At 45.0% G+C, this 22,497-nt stretch overlaps 2 protein-coding genes across 2 annotated transcripts in view; one reads left to right on the forward strand and one right to left on the reverse strand.

The window, feature by feature from the left end:
- Window positions 1–22,497, reverse strand: part of LOC117808406 (SH3 domain-binding protein 4-A-like) — a 90,643-nt gene that overhangs the window by 56,348 nt on the left and 11,798 nt on the right. The window contains exons 4-6 of the mRNA XM_034678142.1: window positions 18,143–18,305; window positions 1,034–1,192; window positions 546–599 (exon numbers count right to left, since the gene is read on the reverse strand). The gene's annotated coding sequence lies outside the window, so the exon portion shown is untranslated. The remainder of the gene's footprint in view (window positions 1–545; window positions 600–1,033; window positions 1,193–18,142; window positions 18,306–22,497) is intronic.
- Window positions 1–22,497, forward strand: part of LOC117808414 (aryl hydrocarbon receptor-like) — a 35,424-nt gene that overhangs the window by 987 nt on the left and 11,940 nt on the right. The window contains exon 2 of the mRNA XM_034678159.1: window positions 6,568–6,755. Within this exon, the coding sequence (XP_034534050.1) occupies window positions 6,568–6,755 (188 nt within the window). The remainder of the gene's footprint in view (window positions 1–6,567; window positions 6,756–22,497) is intronic.

Below are 22,497 nucleotides of genomic sequence, written 5' to 3' on the forward strand. Positions count from 1 at the left end.
GTTATGCAATGTTGGCCAGCATGACCAATGTGAAGTGCTGAAGTCCAGCAGCTCTGCAGGTCCTGGTGGAATATAAAGTAAGTGTTGCTTCAGGAGTTTTAGATCTGATTAAACCTTCTGAGTTTACTAAAGTTTGCAGACTGAAGGTGATGTAAACTATCTGAATGTGTGAACACATGTTCCTGTGAATGAATCTAATGTGTGAAAACTGAGTTTTTGTTTTAAAGGAGTGAATCCTCACATCAGTAAATCATCATGTTGTCTTCTTATGATTCACTTTGTGCTTAAATTGACCGAACTTCTTGTCCTTCTCTGGATTCCCCCCCAAGGACCCCTGGAGGGCCCCTGACCACAGTTTGAGAACCTCTGCTGCTTATTATAAAACCCCAAACCTTTCTCCAGGCCGGACTGTGCTGCTGCAGAAAAATGCAGGGCCTCGGTTTAGTTCATTACTTTAGGAACAATGCTTGAATGGTTCTTTAAGGAGCCGCTCAGGATTGTTTTTGTCTCCCTGTGTCTGTGTTGTGTCAAACTTTGTTACTCACGATTTCTCTGGATGTTTAAGAACCCTTCAGGAGATCCTCAGAGGTCCCTGGACCCTAGAAGAGCAAACAGAGACAAAGTTAAGACTCTTATTTAAAGCATCTTTACACTGAAGGGTACGCTGTTCTCCAAAGAGCCTTGAAACAAAAGTAAAAGGGACTCTGGTTCTCTAATGATGAACCTAAAGGAATAAAGGTCAGGCCCTTCAGATATTAAAGCTCAGCTGTGATTGAAAGAATCTCCTTTAGCAGAAGTTTTCTTCTTCTAACTTTTTTAGTTTTTGACTCATCAGATCAAATATTTTTGTCAGCTTTAAGAAACTACTACTCATCACAGCCTCTTTATAACACATGAAACCTTCCAGAAGTTCTCTCAATAACCACCAGAGAGAAAATTACAGACCCTCTGTGGTGATCCGAGGACACATTTCAAAGTTTTCATGCTCAGATAGTTTATTAAAAACTGGTTTAGTGCTGCAAAGAGAACTCACGTCAAGATCAAGTCCAGTTTCGTTGGGGACGATCAGCACCTGACCAATCACAAGATGCTGGAAGGAAGAGGGGCTGCGATGGTCGTCCCTCGACACGCTGGATGTTGTCCCCAGAGCTCAACCAACTTCTCCTCCGTCTCGTAGTCATGTTTGTTTACACTCAGGGAAGGCAGAAAGAAAATCAAACATGTTAGACTTGAGAGGTCAAAAGGTGTCTGAGATGTGGCCTTGATTGCCGTTCACTGTGACACTCTAGGATCAGGCTTCAGACCCCACCATGATGCTTTAAAGAACCCTTTAGGGAAGTTCTGCTCGGCCCCTTGATACGGACTCATCATGGTACCCTAAAGAACTGTGAGACCTGCTTGAAGGAACTTTTTAGAGGAACTATACAGGGTTCTTAGTCTATTCAAGATGCCAAAAGTTCTCTGAATCCCCACGTTAATGATCATAGGTGTTTTAATTGTTACTTTAAAAACTTTATAACCCTTCATCATGCTTTAAAGAACCTTTTTCTAGAGGTGATGCTGAAATAACATGTTGCAGACTCTTCGTGGAGCACTAGAGATCCTAATTGGAGTTTTATTCTGGGGCTTGAAAAGTTTATTTCAGACCCATCATCGAGCTAAAGAACTCTTTAGACTAGTCCTGGTCTGCAGAGAAGAACATAAACCTTTAAAGAGCTATGAGGAACTTTCTTGAGGACCAGAGTCCTGAAACGGTTAACCCTGGGATCCTCACAGTGCTGTGAAGAGAGCTGCTCTCCTCTCTCTCTCCTCGCTGTGATTTTACCAGTTTGTGATTTTTAACTTTAACAAGCCAGGCGGAGTGTTAACTGCTCCATACAGAACCACAGCCCCCGCGCAGAGGACCGGAGCAGAACCCTGCCAGAACCGCGGTTTGAGTGTGTGTGTGGTACTACCTGCATTAATCATAATCAGGACGTGGAGCGAGAGCGCTCTCACGCGATGTTTCCACGAGGGAGGAGGGAGGGAGGGAGGATGGCGTAATCTGAGACTCGCTCTGTTTTTTTTCTCCTCCTCCTCCGACTGCCACAACATACTTTTTTCCTGTCTTTCCTTCTGTCTCTCTGTGTGTTTTTTTGGGGGGTTGTTTCTTTCCTCCCTCCCTCAACACAAATTAACATAGTTCTGTGTCACGCAAACGGTTATGTAAGCCTGCCATGTTCTCCCGCCTGGGTTTTTAGGAAAAGTTTCTCTCAGGGAGTTTATCTTTCTTCTTCTTTCTCTCTCTTTTTCCCGTGGAGTGAGTTATGAGTGTGTGAGAGAGAGTCTGTTTAACCCACAGCCGAGTCTCTCAGAGCCGCCTGAGGCGCTCTACCTTTATGTTTACATGCATTGTAAAAGTAGAACATTTAAATTTATGGTAATGTGTCTGTGTGTGTGTGCTCCACTCACACACACACCACTTGATGAATAGAGGGATAGATGTCCCAAAGTATGCAGACACTAACATTATACTTCCTAAATCCAGTCCCGCTGTAAAACCTCTCCTTCTTGATTTCAGGCTTTAAACCAGTTCTCTTTTTTGGATCTGGGCTGCAGGGATTTGCTCTCATGCAGCCACAAAAGCCTAAATAAGGTCCAACCCTGATGTTAGAGGATAAGATCTGGCTCTCAGTTGGTGTTGGAGGAGGTTGAGGTCAAGGATCTGGTTACATATTCTGGATCGTTACGGTTTTTTCTGAAGCTCATGCAAAAAAAAAGAAAAGTGTAGATTTGTAGAAATATGTGCAGAGAAGGAATGAGTTACAGATCTTATTCTCCTCTCTGACGCTGACATATCGAGTTTCCTTTAAACACCAGCAGGAATACAAAGTTCATTTTAGTCCCCCGTCTCTAACTCTGACTAATTAAAGTGACAAATAAACGACAGCACCTGATCCGTGCTCAGGATGATATCAGGTCTTACAAGGCTGACTGTAACAAACAATCAGCTAATGGCATTCTTGTCCTTACATTAACTCTGCAACTTAATCTCCTCTGACCCGGAGGCGTCTAAACACCTCGGCAGACAATGATAGCGAGCCAACACAAGGCTGAAATCTTCTTGCAAAATAAATGATTAGTTTGTGATCATGCAGATTTAGATTTTTTTTAGTGGGCGCTCGATGAACTGCAGGTTTTAGCTCTTCCGCATGTGCTTCATATTTTAAGACCGGAAGTTGCTGCTTGGTCTGAACTGGTCTGGAGTGATCTGGTCAGATGTTGCTGCTGGTTTCTCTGATTTGGTCAGATGTGATTGGGACAGAGGTCACGCTGATGGTGATGAGACGTACTGTTTCTCTTATGACTGACATGTGACGGTCAGCTCGTGAACTCTCACTTCCCAGATGTTATGAAAGCAGAGGAGGTCAGGACTCAGGGTGGACTGCTCATGTGGTTTAATCAGAGTTAATAGATTGAGTCTTTACATCCTACATTTGAAACATTCATGATTCACCTTTGTAACTTGATAAATCAAAGCCGGCCGTCTGTTTCTGTTTCTTTCATCTGCTACTTTATTGAGTTTGCAAATCAAGTAAATAGAAGACGGAGATAAAGCTTCATGGAGTGAAGTTAAAAATACTTTTTCTTAGTATTACGCAGCAAAAAAATCCCCCAACCCGTCTCTGACACTCGGCTATAAACTGTGTCAATCTCAGTTATGTAATATTACATGTTAAGTTCCTCTCACAACTGAGAAGGTGTGTATTATCATTATTTGTGGCTTGTTGTTCTTGTGTTTAAATTACAAACATTAAATATGATTTAATAACTAAGTGAAGCTCTGCTCTGTAAATATTGGTTCTGTTATCATCTCTCTGGGTCTAATATCATCTCTCTGGGTCTAATATCATCTCTCTGGGTCTAATATCATCTCTCTGGGTCTAATATCATCTCTCTGAGTCTGATATCGGTCCATCCGTATCATGACTCCGACTGGGTCGGACGCCAACTTCATATTTAGCTTCTTTTGTTCTGCAAAGGTGTCGTTGACCCACCGGAGACAAAGTGCCTTTGTGTGAGCGCAGGGGAGTGTTTCTTCAAGTCCAAAGCAACCCCACACACACTCACACACTCATGCACACACTCATATATATCTCCACGCCCCTTCCAGGACTGATGGAGTAGATAAAGCGAGAAGAAACAACACTGGCCGCTCATTGTTCTTGTGCCGGCAGGAATGCAGCGATAGCCATCTCGGCCTGATTTCAGATATGTCGTGTTCAGGGGTATTATTGGAAGCAGATGTTTGATTTGGAGGAGGGGGAAGGGTCCGCATTTTACACATTTATGTTACAGTTACAGCTCAGACTGTCCGCTCACATGTTCCCTAACACACTCTATCCTTTTAACATCTGGAAGAGGTCATCAACTCGACAAGAGAGGGATTTAAAGTGTGAAATCAGACTTCTGCTGGGGGAGAAAGGCCAGCTTTCCATGCCTTTTGGGTGTTTTCTCACCAGACTGGTTTTTATATTTAATCTAGAACTGATATATTTAGCAGTTTAGTTCAGGCACACGTTGTTCTCCTCGTATTTAGAAGAGTTTTGGTCATTTGGTCTAATTTGTGGAGAGTATTTTGCAGCCGACTGGAGGAAAGTTTTGCACATTTTACTGGAGACTACTCTGAAGTCTGAGCACAAGCTGCCCTACATTTAAATTTATGCTGTAACTTTTAAAAGAAGAAGCTAGTTGACTTACTGACTTTATTTTTTGGTGCATCAAAATTTAATTCTAGGAACATTTGAGGCACGAGTTGTTCTACCACGCTGTATTCTTAGAAGCATAGAAACTGTAACTTCATGCATATTTATTCCCTCATCTTTAAGTCTTCGGCCTCGTCATGTTTTGCAGACGTAGGTTAATAAAAACTGCTCCTCAAAGGTGAGTTTTTGACCTTTTTCTGGAGCTAACTCTGCAGCTTTAAGTTGGTCTGCAGGTTTGGAGGCACGAATGTTTGAGTAATCACGAGGTCAAAGGGTCAGAGCCACAGTGCTTCGAAAGTATGAAGTTATGCAGGTGCACACACACACTCGCACACTGGCCTCACCTGACCTGAAATCCCAAGCGGCGTCATCAGCAGGAACATCTGAACCTGATTTAAGTGGAAGAGCAGCAGACGTGCAGCTGCTCCGAGGGAGACCGACCAAGACCAACCTGTGACGGAGAGGTCACGGGTTCAATTCCCAAATCAGCAGCGGAGAAGATACTAAAAGCAGACGAGCTCATGTCAAGATTATTTACAGCTGATGGAGAAATATAGGATGCAGGTTTTAATTCTCAGGGGACAACCTGACTTACACAAACATAGTTTTGAGTTCAAAGAATGTAGATATGTTTCTTGAAGCACAAAGCAGAAGTGGAGATGACTTATGTTTCTCTGTTTCGACTCTAACATCAGTTTTCTGACTCAAAGAGAAGCCTGTTGTTTTTCTGATCCAGCTCAGATCGAGAATGATTCAGGAAACGGTTCTACAAACAGTCCTGGAAAAGGCGGGGGCATTTCCACAGAAGTCCACAACCTTTTCCTGGATACACTCAGGTGACCTGAATTGAAGTGAGAGGTGTTTCCAGGTTGAGTTTGCGGAGCTTCACACCCTCTGTGTAAAAAAAAGAAAAAGCCCTTCTGTGCGCAGAACGTCTGGTTTGAGTTAGAGACGAGGAGCTGTCGGGTTTACTGCCGGTCACCAGAGTTCAGATACAAACCTGCAGCAAAACACGCCGAGCACTCAGGTTGATTTACGCTCTGACTGCACAGATATTAATGCATGGGTGTTGTCACTTTGGGGGATCAGTGTTGCATACTTACTTACTGGTGTTTGTGTTGTTTTGTCTTTAACGCATCTTTCAGGGAGCCTCAGAGCACCAAGAAACTCTGAACACAGACTAAAGGAGCGCTTGAGTACCTCGCTTTTAAATCCCTAGACGCACAGAGATATTCAAACATCTCGTCTGCAGTCGAATCCTGTCTCTTGAAAAGGATCCTCTCCTGTGACGGTCTTAAATTTATTACCCGTGCTGTGATACTTCTCTGTGACCTTTTGAATCCACTTACAGAGAAACTCCTCGTTTCCTCTCACTCAGCGTGTTTGTAAATACGAGTGCACAAACTACTTCAACAGGACGTAAATATCATCCTGGTCTGGATGAGATGCAGAAGAATCCAGGTGAGACAGCAGGTGGACTCAGCCTCCTGAGGGACGAGGGAGATTGATGTGCTTGCAGAAGAGGCTTAAATCTGAAACTGTCCGAGCACAGACGTGAGACTTTCTGCGTCATGCAGCTGGCTGCGTGTGTTAGAGTCTTCAGTGTCACATCTTCACTGCTGTCATGTGTTTATCTCAGCTGCTGCAGCACTGATGGACGTCAGTATACAGAACATATTTAGCCTCCAGCTTGTTTGTAGGACGTCAAGCTCTGCCTCTCCAGAGAAAACAACCCCTCTGAGAGCTCTGTCGGGTGTTTGGACTCCCTTTTGAATTCTTTGATTCTGTGTTTTAATGTTGACTTCTTTCTCTCCCCTTCCAGACCCAAACCTCCGCCTCCTGATGGCGCCAAGTCAAACCCGTCCAAACGTCACCGTGACCGGCTCAACGGCGAGCTGGACAAGCTCACCAGCCTGCTGCCGTTCACCGAGGAAGTCCGCGCCCGGCTGGACAAGCTGTCCGTGCTTCGCCTCAGCGTCGGATACCTGAAGGTCAAGAGCTTCTTCAACGGTGAGCGGGAACTCGTGTTTTGAGTTTGTGCAGCTCAGACTGCTTTTTCCAACTCTGTCAGACGTGACAGGAAATAAACGCAAGAGGCTACATCCTTAATATGTGGCAGCTGGTGTGTGAGAGGATGTGATATTACTGCAGGAACAGGATGCAGAAAGAAAAGCGTTGAATGATATACTTCATCATGCAACAACATATAACTTCATCTTGAAGTTTAAAGATTTAAAGATGGTTTGCAGGACTCATCTCGGTCATGTCCGCTTCAGATAGTTAGTCTGAAGCTGTTTCTGGACTTCCTGAGGGAGATCTCCGTCTCTTGAGCTGCTGAGTCTCACTGCGTCTGCTGTTTGCTGCCGAGCAGGTCGAGTAACGATGATTGTTTACAAAGGGAAACAATTCAGATCACCTTCTGTCCAATAACTGATGAGACTGTTAGAAAACTGTCCTTCCTCTCGTCCTGAATCGAGCTGAAACTCTTCCTCTAATCAGCTGTTTTGTTCCAGCTCTGAACATCTTCACGTTTCGACTTTAATCTGACAAATCAGATCGAAGCAGAAAAGAAATCTGTGTTTCTGACGTGAATCCCCGCTCTGACTTTATTCCTTTATTCCTCCAATAAACAGGTAAGCAGGTGACATCATCCGTCTTTAATCCTGGATTAATAAACCTGCTCATGTGATGACTCGATGATGAGGACATCTTTGCTGGAATCAATCGGTTTTTGTTTCCTAACAGTCCGGGAGTTAACCTAAGCCAGAAACCGCAGCCGCTGGCGAGTAACCGATGAGTCACCAGCGTTGACTAACAACCTGATCCGACCCCTGTGGACATCTTTAGCAACCTGCTTCTATTAACGTCTAAAAACAGCGTGTTCTTGAACGTTCTCAACAAAAACTCGGCAGAGCTTCAGTCTTCTCCTTCCAGCAACCTGTTGCCAGCAGCAGGGCCCGTTCTTCCTTTGGAGTCATCAATTATTTGGCAGCATGGGTCACTTAGTGTCGGCTGAACAAATGCGTTTGGAGGCCGAGCGCGGGGTCTGGTTTCTGTCAGACTACACCCGAGGGCGTGGGCGCTCGTAGATCCACCCGGAGCGTTTTATTTTATCAGAGGTTCTCCTTTTGACTCGGGACACGTTGACCCACTTCCTGGAAAAGATGATTGCTGCATAAATTTAACTTCATTTAAAGAAAACATGATCCTAGATTTCCAGGAGACGTCAGACTTTGACTTTTCTTCTCAGATGAAAATGCAAAAAGCTATTTTTCAGCATTTGCATGCAACAAATAGTTCAGTCTTCATGCAGCAGAGATGGCAGAGATACGGATAGGAAATGCACGCAGAGATAAGAGGGAGAGGGGGGAGGAAGAAGTGCGCAGATCTTAACTGCAGCAGAAGAACCGAACAACAAGTCTCTGGTAGAAGTTAAATCCTGTATTCAAGTTTTCAGAAGTCTCCTGTTCTGCTGCATCCAAAGAACCCTGATTTATATTTGATCCAACCAGAGACACTTTCTTCATCAGTCAGACTGCTGGTGCTGTTTTTGCAGAACTCAGAGAGTTATTCTGACAGATGTTGCTGCAACAACCTGCTCAGAGGTGTTGATTTCGTCCTCGCCTCGTGCCAGTTCTGTGACAGGGTTTGGTTGTCAGGTTTCTGGCTCCGGTGTGAGAAAATGAATTCTTCTGTCTTCATGCTTTAAGATAAGTCTGCTGTTTTTTTCAAGGGAGGGGAAACAGACTTTAATGGGACACCAGACGAGTGTGAATCACTGACATGTTGAAGATTTGGTAACACACACACCTTAGACCACATACTGTTACAGATCTGTGTTAGAAACATCCAGAAAAGACTTCCCTTCTACATCTCCCCCGCCTCCTTCCATGTCTTGGCAGCTGATCCGTCACCCTCCCCTCCCACTGAGCCCCACCCATTTCCTGTGGCGGCCCCTGCAGCACCCCGGGGCCCCCTTTTTCCTTCAACTGTTCAGCCTTTTCCTCAGCAGCTCTGAAGTTCACAGCCCCCTTCCTCCGCCCACGCCTCCTCCTCCTCCTCCTCCTCCACCTCAAACAAACGCTGCAGGAGTCCAGTTTGTTGTTACAGCGGGGAAGCCTGTTCGCACGGCAGGCCTGCACAGGGACAACTCGGGGCTTTATGCATTCATGAAACTCTGCAGCACACACCGACCCTGCTGCTGCTGCTCCTTCTTCAAAGCTCTCTGTTTGAGCGTTAAGTGCAGCATCGTGGTGCATGTGATTATCCACATTTAAGGCTCCTTTTAAAGACTCATTACTGCTGCTTCTCAGGGTTTACTTTCCCCTGATATAATGACACGTTCCTTTGTCAACCTGCAGATGAATTCCTGATTTCCTGCAACCTTTTGTTGCTTTCTCAGATTTTCCCTTTCATGCCTCTTCCTTTGCAATGTGGTAAATCTCACAGAATCTCACTCGCTTGAGATAATACGTGGGAAATGACTCATGAGCATGAATATAAGTGCAGTTTTTATCAGTATGCATTAGTCTTTGAGTAGACGCAGAAGTTCTGCAGTTCTTGTTTCCATTAAGTAGCCTCTCAAACATCACGCATTTGAGAAATCATGTGTCCTGGATGCTTCACTCTCCAAATCACAGACATGAACATTTCCTTTGTTTTCTGCTTGCTGAATCCGTCCACAGTCCTCTAACTCGGTGTGTGTGTGAGTGTGTGTGGCCTCTGTGCCGTCCAGACGCTGATGGCTGCAGGAGTTCTTCAATTAGATTATTCTTCTTGAGGAATTCGGACAAACCGCAAGACCTCCGAGGCTGACAGAATCCGCTGTGTGCCAACAAAGACGTGCATCATCCAGCGTCCGACAAACACAGGACAAACTTTATTCATTAACCGCCTGACCCCTCGTTCCCTCGTTATCCTCTCTTTCTGTTGCATCATGGGACAGTTTGGCGAAACAGACATGAAGACAGACCGAGTGTCTGCGGCTGTGGTGAATCCTCCTTTGTGATTGCGGCGAAACCAAAACACCAGAGACCGTCTGATGGCGAATTTCCCAGCATGCCTCTCAGTGAACAAAGATGACCTGGGAGTGCAAAGGCTCATGGGAAGGCCAGGCCGTCTGGTCGTCCCGGCAGGATGTGGCTGAGAAAGAGACGCTCTGTGTCCGTCGTCCGGCTCCCTCCGGGGCGAGCCGCGGGACGGGCTCAGGGGCTGATGGGAAAAGCCCGAGGGTTCGATCCCATGGCCGCCGCTCACAACTAGAAGCTTTGTTTGACACTGAGGGCGCTCTCTGAAGCAGACCTCCCGAAAGTGCAGAAGTTTTTGTCCTCCATGGTTCTTCTGTCTCAGCTTTCTTTGATTCTTTCGCCTTTTCTTTTTGCAAAAACATCGTCGTTAACCAGCCGGCTTCAAATCAGAAACGATGCAAGCTTCTCAAGACTGCAGGACTTCACACGCTCTGTTCCTCTGCTTTTGTTTCCTCATTTAAAAATACAAAACCCACAAATAAATGGCTGTAAGGTATCGCCATGCAAAGCCCAGGAGACGCGCACAGAAAGAGCACAAAGCTGCACAAAGTTACTCTCCTCAGTGACAAAAACAACCACATAGTCATGCAAAATAACAACAAAGATACAAAACCACCTCAGAATACCACAAAACAACCGCTTTGAGGAGGCAGAGCAACAAAGGTCACAAATGAACCACGAAGAGAAACAAAAGAACTTCAGGAGGATGCAAGAAGCGACGTTCTGTGTTCTCCTTTTTTATTTCTGTGCGTCTGAAATGAAGACGGAGGAGACAAGTCAAGATGAAGTGCAGACAAAGCAGCGTTGTGTTCTCATGTGGCCGTATCATTTATGAGGGAGGAGATGTTTACTCGACTCAGTCTGGATAAAGAAGTTTAAACACACCTGAGAGGGACTGACAGATGTGAAGGATGAGACGGATTAAAAATGATGATCCATGTTTCTGTGTTTCACTCAGCTCCTCGTCTCTGATGAGCTTCCTGCGTGTGTTTCTGTGTTTTCTGAAATCAGCACGGATGATTTTTGAGGTTTTGTCGTTTTTCCAGCCTGGATGTGTTTTTGTTTTTTTTATCTGAACTCTTCATTGTTGCTGCTGATGATGAGGCCCCGGCAGAGCAGATTTCTGGCTGTGGAGAGCCGTAATTTGTGGTCTTATAATAGCTCGGCTGAACTTCCCTCCTTTGCTGGGCCTCAGGAAACACACACACACACACACACTGGCGTACATGCCTGTAGACACTTTTTTCTTTGTTACACTGTCAGTATTTTCTTTCTCTCTGCTCATGCGTTTTCCAGATGTGTTTCCAGCGGGCGCTTTCAGAAATCCCAGCAGAGAGGAGATGCTGTAGGTCGTCAAGCTTCCTCTATTGACCCTGAGCGTGACCTTTGACCTGTGTGATGGTCAGTGATGGAGATGGTGGAGAATAAATCCTCTGAGCTGATGGAGGTGCAGACTTAAACTGCAGGCGATGGAACAGGAGCGTGGTCTTTCCTCCGTCTTGTCCCTCCTCTGCTTGTTTTTGACGGACAGGCTGACTCGAGGTGTCGGCAGACGCTGTCCAGGTTTTCTGTGGTTGTGTCTGATGTTGTCACACACGGCGTCGCTGCACAATAACTCGTGAAACAAAGGCAGTATCAGCTGTAAAACAGTCCTGCTGCAGTCGCCGCCGTCAGGAAGCAGATGCTGGTTTTACTGCGTTTGGTGGGAGCTGCTGCGTCCTGAGGCCAAGCTGAAGGCTGCTGGAGAGCTAAATCCAGCCGTGGGGTTGGGTCAGGGAAAGTCAGGGAAAGTGACTGGAGTATCAGGGACTTTCTGTAGTTCTTATGCCCACATTATGAAGCTGTCTTGAGAGGCCTGATGCTGCAGAGAGATTTGTTTTCATAGTTGATTTTTCTCTCAATCGAGCATGTCCATTTCTTCAGTGAAGAGGAAGAGGATCAAGAGAGAGAGAACTGGTTTGTGTCGGAGGAGTCTGAGCATCAATATTTGTACTGGCAGGAGAGAAAAAATCCAACAGAGGGACATTGGAAGCCGCAACAAACCGGTTCTGACAGCTCAGACAAAAGTAGACGAGAACAGAGCAGACATAAAATAAAAGACGAGAGCAGATAAGACGTGTGACAAAGAGCCTTTCACAGAGGAGAGGTGTTCATGTAGCACAGAGACATGCCTTTGTTTGGTATCATTGTTGTGGAATGAGTACTGGAAGAAGTCCTGGAATAAGTCCTGGAAGAAGTCCAGCACACCCAGTGAGATAACATCGGACCTGCAGACCCTCTGCACCGAGCGTCGCAGTCAAAACAACAGACAGGCGCTCGTGTTGAAACCTGCCCAGGCATCTGGGGAACACCACAGTGTGTGTGTCTCTAATGAGTGTGTGGAATTCTGGGTAATGGAGTCCTGTAGAGTTTTGCTGTTTGAGGGATTATCTGATGTCTGCTTGGAGGGTTTTTGTAGTTTCAAGAGAGAGCAGGATTAAACCGGATTACATCAAGAGGACACTTCAGAGAGAAACATCTCCGGTCCCTCCGTCATCAGGCCTCTTTAGTTGGTGCCAGGCATCACTAATCAATCACACATGTCCGTCTCTTTTCATCCCTCCTATCAGTGACATCATCTGTTTCTGGTAGGCGCACTTTGTTTTCGTGCCATGCTGTTGTTTCTGCACTGAGCTTTCCTCCTCGCGCAGACAACAATCATAAAGCTGGCAAACAATGAAACGGCCTCGCTCTCTTTCATCTGCGCCCTGACTAAACTCTTACTCATCTTTTACCCAGCATGCTCGGCTCCTCACACCGAGTCCAGGTCCCGCTCTGTGGTGATTAATCGCTGCAAGAGGAGAGTAGTCGTAGTAGAAAGCTGTTTATGTTTGCTCTGTTTGAGTTTTGAGATACTTCACCCGAGCCTTGTTAAGATTGTTTTTATCTCTGTCATGAAAATGAGACGTTTTGCATCCTCGTCTCGCTCAGCTGTCCTCACAGACCTCGAGCAGACACGACGACAAACATGATGAAAAACGTGTCGTACCTGAAAGGAAGCAGAGGAGACAAGGCATCTGTCAGCGAGAGAGAGAGCAGCACGCCTTCAGACACACAGGACGAGGTTATGAGTGAAGGAAACTTTGCCAGTCGAGGGTTTTCATGAAGTTAAAAAGGCTGCTCTGACCGACTTGTGTGCAAACTGTGAGCAGAGGTCACAGCATGGCCAAGAGGCAGAAGAGATCCTTTCAGCAAAGATAATAAGTCTGTTCAAGCTCGTATTAGAGAGAGAAAGGAACAACCCAGAAAACCACACGGCACATTTAACCAACACCAAAACCAGCCGAGGTTCTCTGTGAGTTTATTTCTGTCTACACACGAAGCTGCACGTAGGACGCTGAGGCTGGAGCAGAGGCATAAACAACATGAAGTGAATAAAAAGACAGAGGAGAAGTCAGAGAGTAAGAGAGAGCAGACTGCAGAGCTCCACGTGCTCCTCAGTAAATCGAGGGAAACCTGTAAAACACGTTGACTAATCTCTCCTCTGTGTCTTACAGGAAGTTATGTTTGTCAGAGGAAGTCAGGGCGGGAGGAAGCGCCCGGGGCAAAGAGAGAAAAAGGTGTCTGCTAACCTCTGAACCAAACACAGCCGGTGCAAACGGGGCTAAACGGGGCTGAGGAGACGGGCTGTAATTTAAAAAAAAGGGACAGGACGTGATGTGCTCTGAATCTGCGGTGAAGAACAGACCGAAGATAAAGAGTTTAAATTAGATCAGAAAAGATGCAGCACAAGTTGCCAGAATGCTTTTAGTACATGGAGTCTTGGCTTTAATCTGCGAGCAGAGCGCCTGCTGGATCTCTCCCCGATCGAACCCCACAGCTGACTCCAATCTGCAGCCGCTAATTAACCAAACGAGCCAAACGAGCCGCACGTTGTGGTGATTCTCCGGGAGTGAAAACTCGCCCAGCTGCTGCACACGACTGCTCTGCGTGTCGCTGTAGATTTCCATATGTCCATCCGACAGCTCGTGATTTAGACGTTTGGTTGCTTCTCGTTGTTTCAAGGCAGAAGAAGAAGAAGAAGAAGAAGGCAGCGATCAGAGCTGAGCTGAGACCTCTGAGGGATATCTTAATGTAGCTTGTGCAGTTTGAGCATCTTGAATGTCCTGGGAATAGATTTTCAGTAGAAACACAAATGCATTTCCACAGAAGACCTCATGAACAAGGCTTCCTTGGAACCAAAAGCCCCCGGTCTGAGCAGGAATTGACGTGTTTGTGAAAGATATAGACGACTTTCTTGGAAGAGGAGCGGATGCAAAACATTGAAGTAGCTAAGCAACTGTGTGCACCGTCGACCTGTGACGAAATTTGTGACTAATGTGACCACAAGATGAGATAGAGGAGATAATTAAATCACAGCTGAGGTTTTAAAGTCAGGCTGAAAGCTCCTTCATGCATGAAGGTCAAGATTTCAGACTCCTCTTCTGCAGAAATCAGGGAACAATGAGTCAGACACTTCGAGCCTCTTAAAGTCAAATAAATAAACTCACGTAAATATTTTCAAACACTTGTCTCTGAGTCAGACTGAAACAAATGACTCCTGGTTGATTAACTGTTTGTGATGATTAATGAAGTCTTTAGGAGCAAACAGTGAAAAGTTGCTCTGACGCTTGAACATGACTCTTCATCAGAGAGAGAAAAAGTCCTCGTCAGGATACGGACGCTGAGCTGTCATGATCTCATTTTCCTCCGAGGAACAAGCTGCTTCCTGACTCCACTTCCTCTTTATCGACCCAAATCTGTCGCTCAGGCTTGGCCCCTCCTCCTCGCTGTAGATAATCTGAGACCTGCTGATGTACGACCCTTTTTATATAACCACGAGCGCCTGCCAAGAGCTGCGATCGGTCAGAGACGCCGTCCAGGGATGACGACAGGTCACGAAATGAGAGTTGGGAGTGTCTCATTAAACCTTGTTAGCCTCTTTTTGTCTTTTGAAGATGTTGTTTGTTTCTACATCTTCATGCTGTCAAGATTAAACTGCAGCGGCATGTCCTCTGTGATGTTCTCTTCTTGGAAGCTCTTTAAATCATTTCTTTTCAACATCGATCTCTGCTTTCTTCGGACTCCTGCACCAGAGGAAGACTCAGTGTGATGAGGTGAAGTTTAGGGCGTATTTTACAAAGATGAAGTGACCTTAAACTTCACTTTGAGGGGAAAAATGTTGAATATAAAGAGAGATAAAACATGAGAAAGAGTGAAACGTATGGAGTAAAGCATGCAGACGAAGCATTTGAAAAGTCAAGCTGCAGACAAGAAGAAATAGATTACTAATGAGCGGATATAACCGCCAAATAAAGCCTTAGTTTTCAGTCACAGGTGACGTGAGAAGAAGTAGACCCTGCGCGTAAAGATAATAGAGCTGCACCCAATCAGCATCTGGATTAATGAAACAGTAATCAGTCTTAACGTGAGCACACAGAGGTCGTTACATAATCACACAGGGTCTAAAGTCAATATTACCTCATTTAAAGGAACAACAAGCCAGAACAAGACAGGACGAAATGATCACGCAGCAAAAACAAGGCAAAAGGATGAATCCGGATTCGACCCTCAGATGAAGACCTGAGCGGTTACAGAAGGGTTTGTTTGTCGAGTGTCTTCAGAATCTTTCAGAAGCATGGCTGCTTTTTTGCAAAGATTTCATCACAAGACACATCGAATATGGTCAGTTTCAGATTTCTCTACAAGCTGAACGATGTAAAGATTAAGTATTGTCATGCACGAGGTAAACTCTCTTGATTTAAGCGTGTTTGAATTCCCTGAATGTCGCTCACCAGCTGTTTTTGCACTCTGTGTTTTTGGCACTAGAGTCATAAATCCTAATTCAGCATGTGTGGAGACCGGTGGCTGCTAACCACCTGTTGCAGAAGTGTGCCTCCCCTGCAGAGCATGAATCTAAGGCTCATTTTAAACACTTACAGAAGCTTTAATCAGCCGACAAGAGCAGGTATTGATTTATAAATCTATGCAGAGTGTGTGTGTGTGTGTGTGTTTGAAGGTCTGGGACTCCCCCTGCTCTCCCTGCACGTCTGGAGCTGCAGCGGCTCCGTGGTTTTAATGACAGGGAAGTGAGTTTAGTTCGATCTTTATGGTGGAAAATTACTGGCAGCCGCTCAGCCCCGCCCCCCCCAGCTCATGAATGAGAGTTTACATAGGCAGCCAGGCAAGTATGTGTGGCTCATTAAGTGAACCAAGAGCTGCCAAAGTGACGAAGAAGACGGTTTGATGCAGCAAGAACCTGATCTGCTGCTCGACGCCTCACAGAATATCTCCAGAAACGACTCGTCTTTCATCACAGAGGAGAGAAACTGAGACGGCGTGCTCACATGTTCATCTTTTGACTCTTTTCTCCGCATGCAATCAAGATTTTATCGTTAATTTCTGACGTTTATGAGTCTTTTGAAACAAAGCTCCAGTGTGGTGCTGCAGGAACTTGACTCTAATTCCTGCAGCAACAATTTAGTTTAATTACAGATTCATGGGAAACAGATTTAACTGATCAGTCGTTTAAATCTTGCAGCAGGAGCTCGACTCGCTGCAGAGCGTGTCTGCAGTTTGAAGTTGAGTTTAAGGAGTTTTATTCAGCAAATATCTAAAAACAAGGAAAACTAAAGCATGCTTTTTTTTTAATTTGCAGAAGTCCTGTCATGTTAATGTGCAAAAGCTCAACAGAGTGAAGTCTAGCTAGTTAAAGTTTACCGAGCAGCAGGAGGAGAGAGACACCTGAGTTGTTTTAGGCAGCCGACTTTCCAATAAACCAAGATGAAGTTATCAGATTTGATTCCCCAGTGAACAAACACAGTCTCCTCTGTGTTGTTGTTTTACTGCACAGACTGATTCATGTTAATAACCGCAGATTTTCATGTCGTCTAACTTTGGAAACTGGATCCGCCGCAGGGAAGACATCCCAGATTAAAATCAATCTGAGCTGCATTAATGTAATCAGTAGTTTACATCGCTCTACATCTGCCGTCGTCTCTCTCACTTCTTCATCTTTGTCTTCTTTCCAAAGCATGAAAACAAAAAAAGCCTGTCCAAGCAGATCTCTCTAAACCCCTCCGCCCTCCCTCGCTCCGTGTTTCCCAGCTGTCTCTGCAGCCTTTCTGGGAATATTTCTAATCTCTAAATCAAAGTTGTGTAATTGATAGGGATATCAGCCACAAGTTTTAAAAAAGGGGGCCTGTTGGGCCAAGTCTGCATCACCATCTCAAACTCTTCTTTTCTTTGTCATGTTCTCTTAAAACTCCCCGGCTGTGATCGGACGCCAAAGAAAAGTTAAAACAAAAGTGAGGAAAAGAAAAATAACCGTCCCCCTGAGCTGAAAGGTGTGAAGAGGATTCAGCCAGGCTTTTTATCTGAGAGTGAAGCTGAACGCCGTCTTGTGAAATCAGCACCAAGAGTTTCACAACGCAGCCCTGCAGAACTCTGAATTTGATCTGTTTTCACTTCTGTTGTTTTATTTTGAAAGGGTTTACGGTCACAAACATGACTTCATGTTTAGAGAGTTTCTTATTTTCTTAATCTCAGATAAATGTTTTAGTCTGCAGGGTGACTCAGCTCTTTAAATACCACCTGAACTCTCCTTTTAACCAGAATAAGGAGGTGAAACTGCATTCATTTTAACTCTGGGGAATCTTAAAGCACAGCTAAAGATGTTCACAACAGATAATCAGGAAATTAAAGTCTCTCAGGAAACACTCTGCAGGTATTAATGATGCAGCTTTTTGGTGTGTGTGACGGTTTACAGTAGATAATCCAGCTGTAGGTGTTGGCGTGTTGCTGCAGGAATCACCATGACTCTCAGAATCAACACGCAGATTATCAGCGTTTCTATAACACGGGGAGAGTCAATATCAAACCGTGGATCCGCTCAGACGCAGCTCGAATGTTGTGATTTGTTCAGGTTTTGTTTTTTAGTTTGACTTCTACTGAAAGAAAGAAGAGTTCAGCCTCGTTCACTAAGACGGCTCATGATTTAGAGAGCTCTGACATTATCAGATCATTTTCAGGATCCTTCAGTTTGTTGATAATAGAATAATACCTGCAGCTCTGTTGGTGACAGAAGTGATATTTAAAGATGCTGACTCGTTGAGCATTACAGCGTGGCTTTCTAAATCTGTCCTGCAGGTAGATTCTGCAGAGAAACTCTCTCTGTTTGGTGATGAAGACCATCTGGAGGCAGCAGAGAGATGAGCTCATGTCTCGTGTTCTCAGAGTAAATCTCTCGGCCGCCGTCCCGGTTTTAAACGCTACTCTCTCCCTCTCTCCCTCTCTCTCCCTCTTTCCTCCGGTGAGTCTCTGCTCCTCTCCCCTCTCTCCATGTTTACATACTTGAGCTCCTGCAGATGAAAGAAGAGCCGGCGCCTCCTTCCAGCTGGTTCAGACATGTCGGCAAACTGGCCTTCCTCGCCGCCGGGCCCAAACACCAAAACAATGGCTGCGGTTGTGTAATCGCTGTACTCGCTGCAGAGGGGAGCTTTAACCCTGTAAGGTCCTGCAGGAAACAGAGCACATGTTAGGAATAAACACTGACTCTGCAAAACACATGGGCTGCATTCAAGAACTGTGGGTTATTCTGACGGTATGACTTTGCAGAAAAGAGTCTGTGCTGACATGGAAAGTATCGCACAGGGTTTGAGTTCTCCAGAGTGAAAGTGATCGGATCAGGGACACACAAACACTCAGAAATGAGATGTGTCGTCCTGATTCAGACTTTCTCTAAGCTGCTTTTATCTCTGCTCCTTGATTTCATTCTTTATATTATTTCATGCACATGAATTATTCTCCTGGTTTTGGATTTATATCTCTGTAGATATCTCTCTCCCTGCAGCATCTTGCTGAGTCATTCATCCTGTTTTGCACCAGAAACCACATTCAGCTGCAACTTTACACCAAACATCTTTAACCTTTGTGCATCAAACCTGATAACACTCTGTAAGAGATCCACAAACACCTGAGAATGCAGTCCTGTGAAATGTGCCTCTGCTGCATGTAGAGGTCAGAGGTCAGAGTCTTTCACAGACACTTTCTGAGAAGTGAAACAACATTTCTGCACCTCACACACATTTTTAAACACTCAGGTTAACTTTCCTGCAGTTTAGAAGTCTGTATTCATGTTTTAAAAAGAGAGCTTGAACTCTGCAGCATTAAGGAGCGGTTATCTACACACACACATAAACCCGTCACCCCTTCTGAGTCAGCTTATCATGTGTTTCCTATTCAGCTTCGTGTAGCAGCAGCTGACAGAGCTCTCGAATGATCAGCATCCATGGTCGCAGCAGCGCTCTGCAGATGTATTTTTAGCCGCGTGTGGAGTTAGAGCGGAGCCGAATAAAACCTGTCGCCCTCACCGAGACGCTCAGAGGGAGAAGGTGAGAGATTCCCCGACCCAGACGGGCAGATCCGGTGTCTCATATTTGGATTTCTGGCTCGGGGGCACAGAGCTCACACCCAAAAGGCTGATTGGACATTTGCTTTGTCATGCATGAGCCACAGAAATTAAATGTCAGCTTTAGCCGTCATGGTTGTCCCCCTTTCTACTGCTCATGTAACACCAAATTCAAAAGGATTATAAAAAAGAAGAGAAAGAAAACAAAACATTATCAACTTTAACTTCAGATTATTTTCTAGTTTTAGGATCAAACGTCAACTTGAGCTAAGGATTTAATTTCTGTTTGGCTCATTTTTGTGGCTTTTGAAGGAATCATTAAATTAAGATCACAGTGTGATGTTAGTTGTTGGTATTTGTGAGGAACCACAGAGGGTTTCCACACATACACATACACACACACACACACACACAAAGAATAACGGAAAGTGAGGAGGAGAGGGGGCGGAAAATGAAATGTGAGTCTGAAGGAAAATAAGGCCGGAGGGTGAATTCACATGAATGAACGAGGAGAGGAGAAAGTGACAGACACAGCTGAGAGACAAGGAGGAGGAGTAGGAGGAAGAGGAGGAGGAGAGGAATGGTAGTTGTGCATTTTCTGGTGCACTCTGCAAATATCTAAAGACTTTTGACTCTGTGATGTGAAACAAGTTTTCCTGCAGCGCTCTGGTCTAAAGAGTTGTCGTATATTCTTCTCCATCATCTGTTTACAGACGGAGGAGCAGTCTCTCTCTCTCTCTCTTTTCCATCTCTCTCTCTCTCTTTGTGTTGATGCCATCCAGAGTCTCAGTGGCTGCGTCGGGGGATGAGACGCTCCCTCCGGTCCCCCTCTGGATGTTTAGGTTTGGGGAGTTCTGTGGCGAGGCCGTCTCAGAGTTTACATTGCGAGAGGCTCATTCCTAAACACCATAAATCTATTTAGGAGAGGAAAATGGAAGCCTGATGTCTGTTGAGCAATAATAATTAAAGAAAAGCTCTCTCTGTGTCGTGAGTGTGGAGTGAAGATGGCTGCGGGGTCTTAAAGCTTCACTTTGAAGTGCGTTTGGCAGAAAAGGTGTCTCTTCAGATCGTGGTTAGAAATCAAAGTGGAGGTTCAGCGAGTTCACATTTCTGCAGAGTTCTGGCTCCGTCGTCTCAGAGGTTTGATTTCGTGACACTAAGTGAATACTTTGGTCGGTTTTCGGAGCCACAAACAAACGGAAAATGCCCCTTTTTCTTCTGGTGGGCTTTGGCATTCGAAGAGGGAAGAGTAGAGAAGCACACAGAGTTTTCTTCATCCTGTATTTTGATTAGAACGTTTCTTTTAAGGCCGATTGTGGAAGAAGTTCTTCATGTAATTCAGACCGGCATGACGAACCGCAAGACTTGATTACCAGCGTTTCAATAAACCGAAAGTAATCCTCTTTTCACTCACAGCTTCTTTTAGGTTAGAAATGCATCTCACTGCAAACTGCTTGACAATTATTCACCTGTAGTTTTCTGTATGACCTGACTCCCCTGCTGCTCTGTGCTTTTGTCCTTGTTTGCATGTTTAATATCACCTTGAAGCTCACACACAGAGGGGCTTCTAGAGGTCTTAAGAGTTGGTTTGCATCCCTGGAAGTCTCCCTTCAGCATCAAACTCTCAAAACTTGATTTAAAATAACCGGGGATTTATTTTAAGGCAGACGTTAGCATGTTTCGCAAACCAAAACAAACCCTATATCAAGACCAGTTCATGCTACATTCAGCCGCCTCATGCTCATTCATTAATCTACAGGCCGCCATCATTTCTCAAACTCAAACCTCCTGCAGGTCACCGGCAGATTACAGCTGTTTTAAAAAGAGCGCTGCAGAGCGTTGCGTCCCTCTAATGATTTCTATTTCTCTTCTCTTCCATGTCTCATGACCTCATCCTTCCTCTGCACTCACCTCACACAGGTAAGAGGAGTTTATGTACAAATATGTGTTACCTCTCTGCCAGACTAAGTGGAGTAGCTTAATTAATTCTGTGTTTGCACAGTAGCTGAATATGTGGTTGCATCTGTGTGTGTGTGTGTGTGTGGTTGTAAGAACTGTTACTTTGACTTTGAGTAACATTCCTGGTGTGGACGTGCAGGGACGAACCCACCCGTCCTGTTTGACTGCATTCACCTCTCACTGTGTCCTCACCTGTGCTGCTTCTAAAGCAACAACACCAACATGCAGAGAGACTCAAAACAACAACCTGCTGCAGACTGATTCAGGATTTCTGCTGAGTGTGAACGCGGTTATTATCTGAGGAACACTAAACCTGCTAAGCTCAGAGAACAGCTTCGGTCTCTGCTCTCCTTTGTGTAAATAAAGATAAGAAAACAGAGATAATCACCGGCCTCCGATGTGAGGCAAGAATTCAGCGTGGTATTTCATTTTAATGTTTCAGGAAGGAAGCAGTTTAATAAGCTGTCATAAGTCTCAGCGTGACGACCAGGCCTAGAAATTAATTCACAGGAATCAGACAAACCGAAGCCGAAAGGACGACTCACTTTCTCTTTGTGGTGCGAACTCTGATCACAGAAGCAATCAAGAAGGAACAGTCATAAACAGACTCTCAAATGATTATTTTAAATCTTCTGAAGGTTTTGACTCAGAGCTACATTACTCACAACTCAAAACACACAGAGCGGGGGGAATTGCGGCTGTAAAAATACAGAGTTATGTCGTCTGTCAGGTCTTTGAGGGCTGTGCACTGAGCTGCTGGTCGCCTAAACGTCTAAAGACTGACGTGCAGCTTCATCTGGTTGAACGGAGACGCTTGAAAATAAAACTCAAGCCTGTGACTATCCATATTTCTGCAGCTTCAGTCGATGCATGATGAAGGCAGCGTCCTCATCAGGCCTGAGAAATGATATCTTCAAGCTCTTTGTCACCGGAGAGGAAATGATTCTGTTTGCAAATCGCAGCTTGCAAGTTTCAGATGTGTAAAAAACGGACTCCTTCCTCATCTGCAGAATTTAAAGTCAATGTGGTTTATTTTTCTGTGAAGTGTCAGACATCAGATGTACCTCACTGATACTCTGATATCTCTTATTCGATCTGTTTTACTCTTAAAACTCAGTGTTCCTCTTAAACTGGAGTCTGCAGCTGTTAAAGTGACTCACTTCAGTCTCAGATTTAATTTATGAGGTTTTCAGGTTTTTCCAGACTGTTTTTCTCCCGAAGTGATCAGGGAGGATGATATCAAATACCAAATAAAAGACAAATATTAGCTTTGCATATCACATTTCTGTGTTATTCGCAGGTGTGCAGTCTGGATTTGATTGTGTGGGAGGCTGCAGGG

This window comes from Notolabrus celidotus, chromosome 24 (genome assembly GCF_009762535.1).
Source record: "Notolabrus celidotus isolate fNotCel1 chromosome 24, fNotCel1.pri, whole genome shotgun sequence".
NCBI lineage: Eukaryota > Metazoa > Chordata > Actinopteri > Labriformes > Labridae > Notolabrus > Notolabrus celidotus.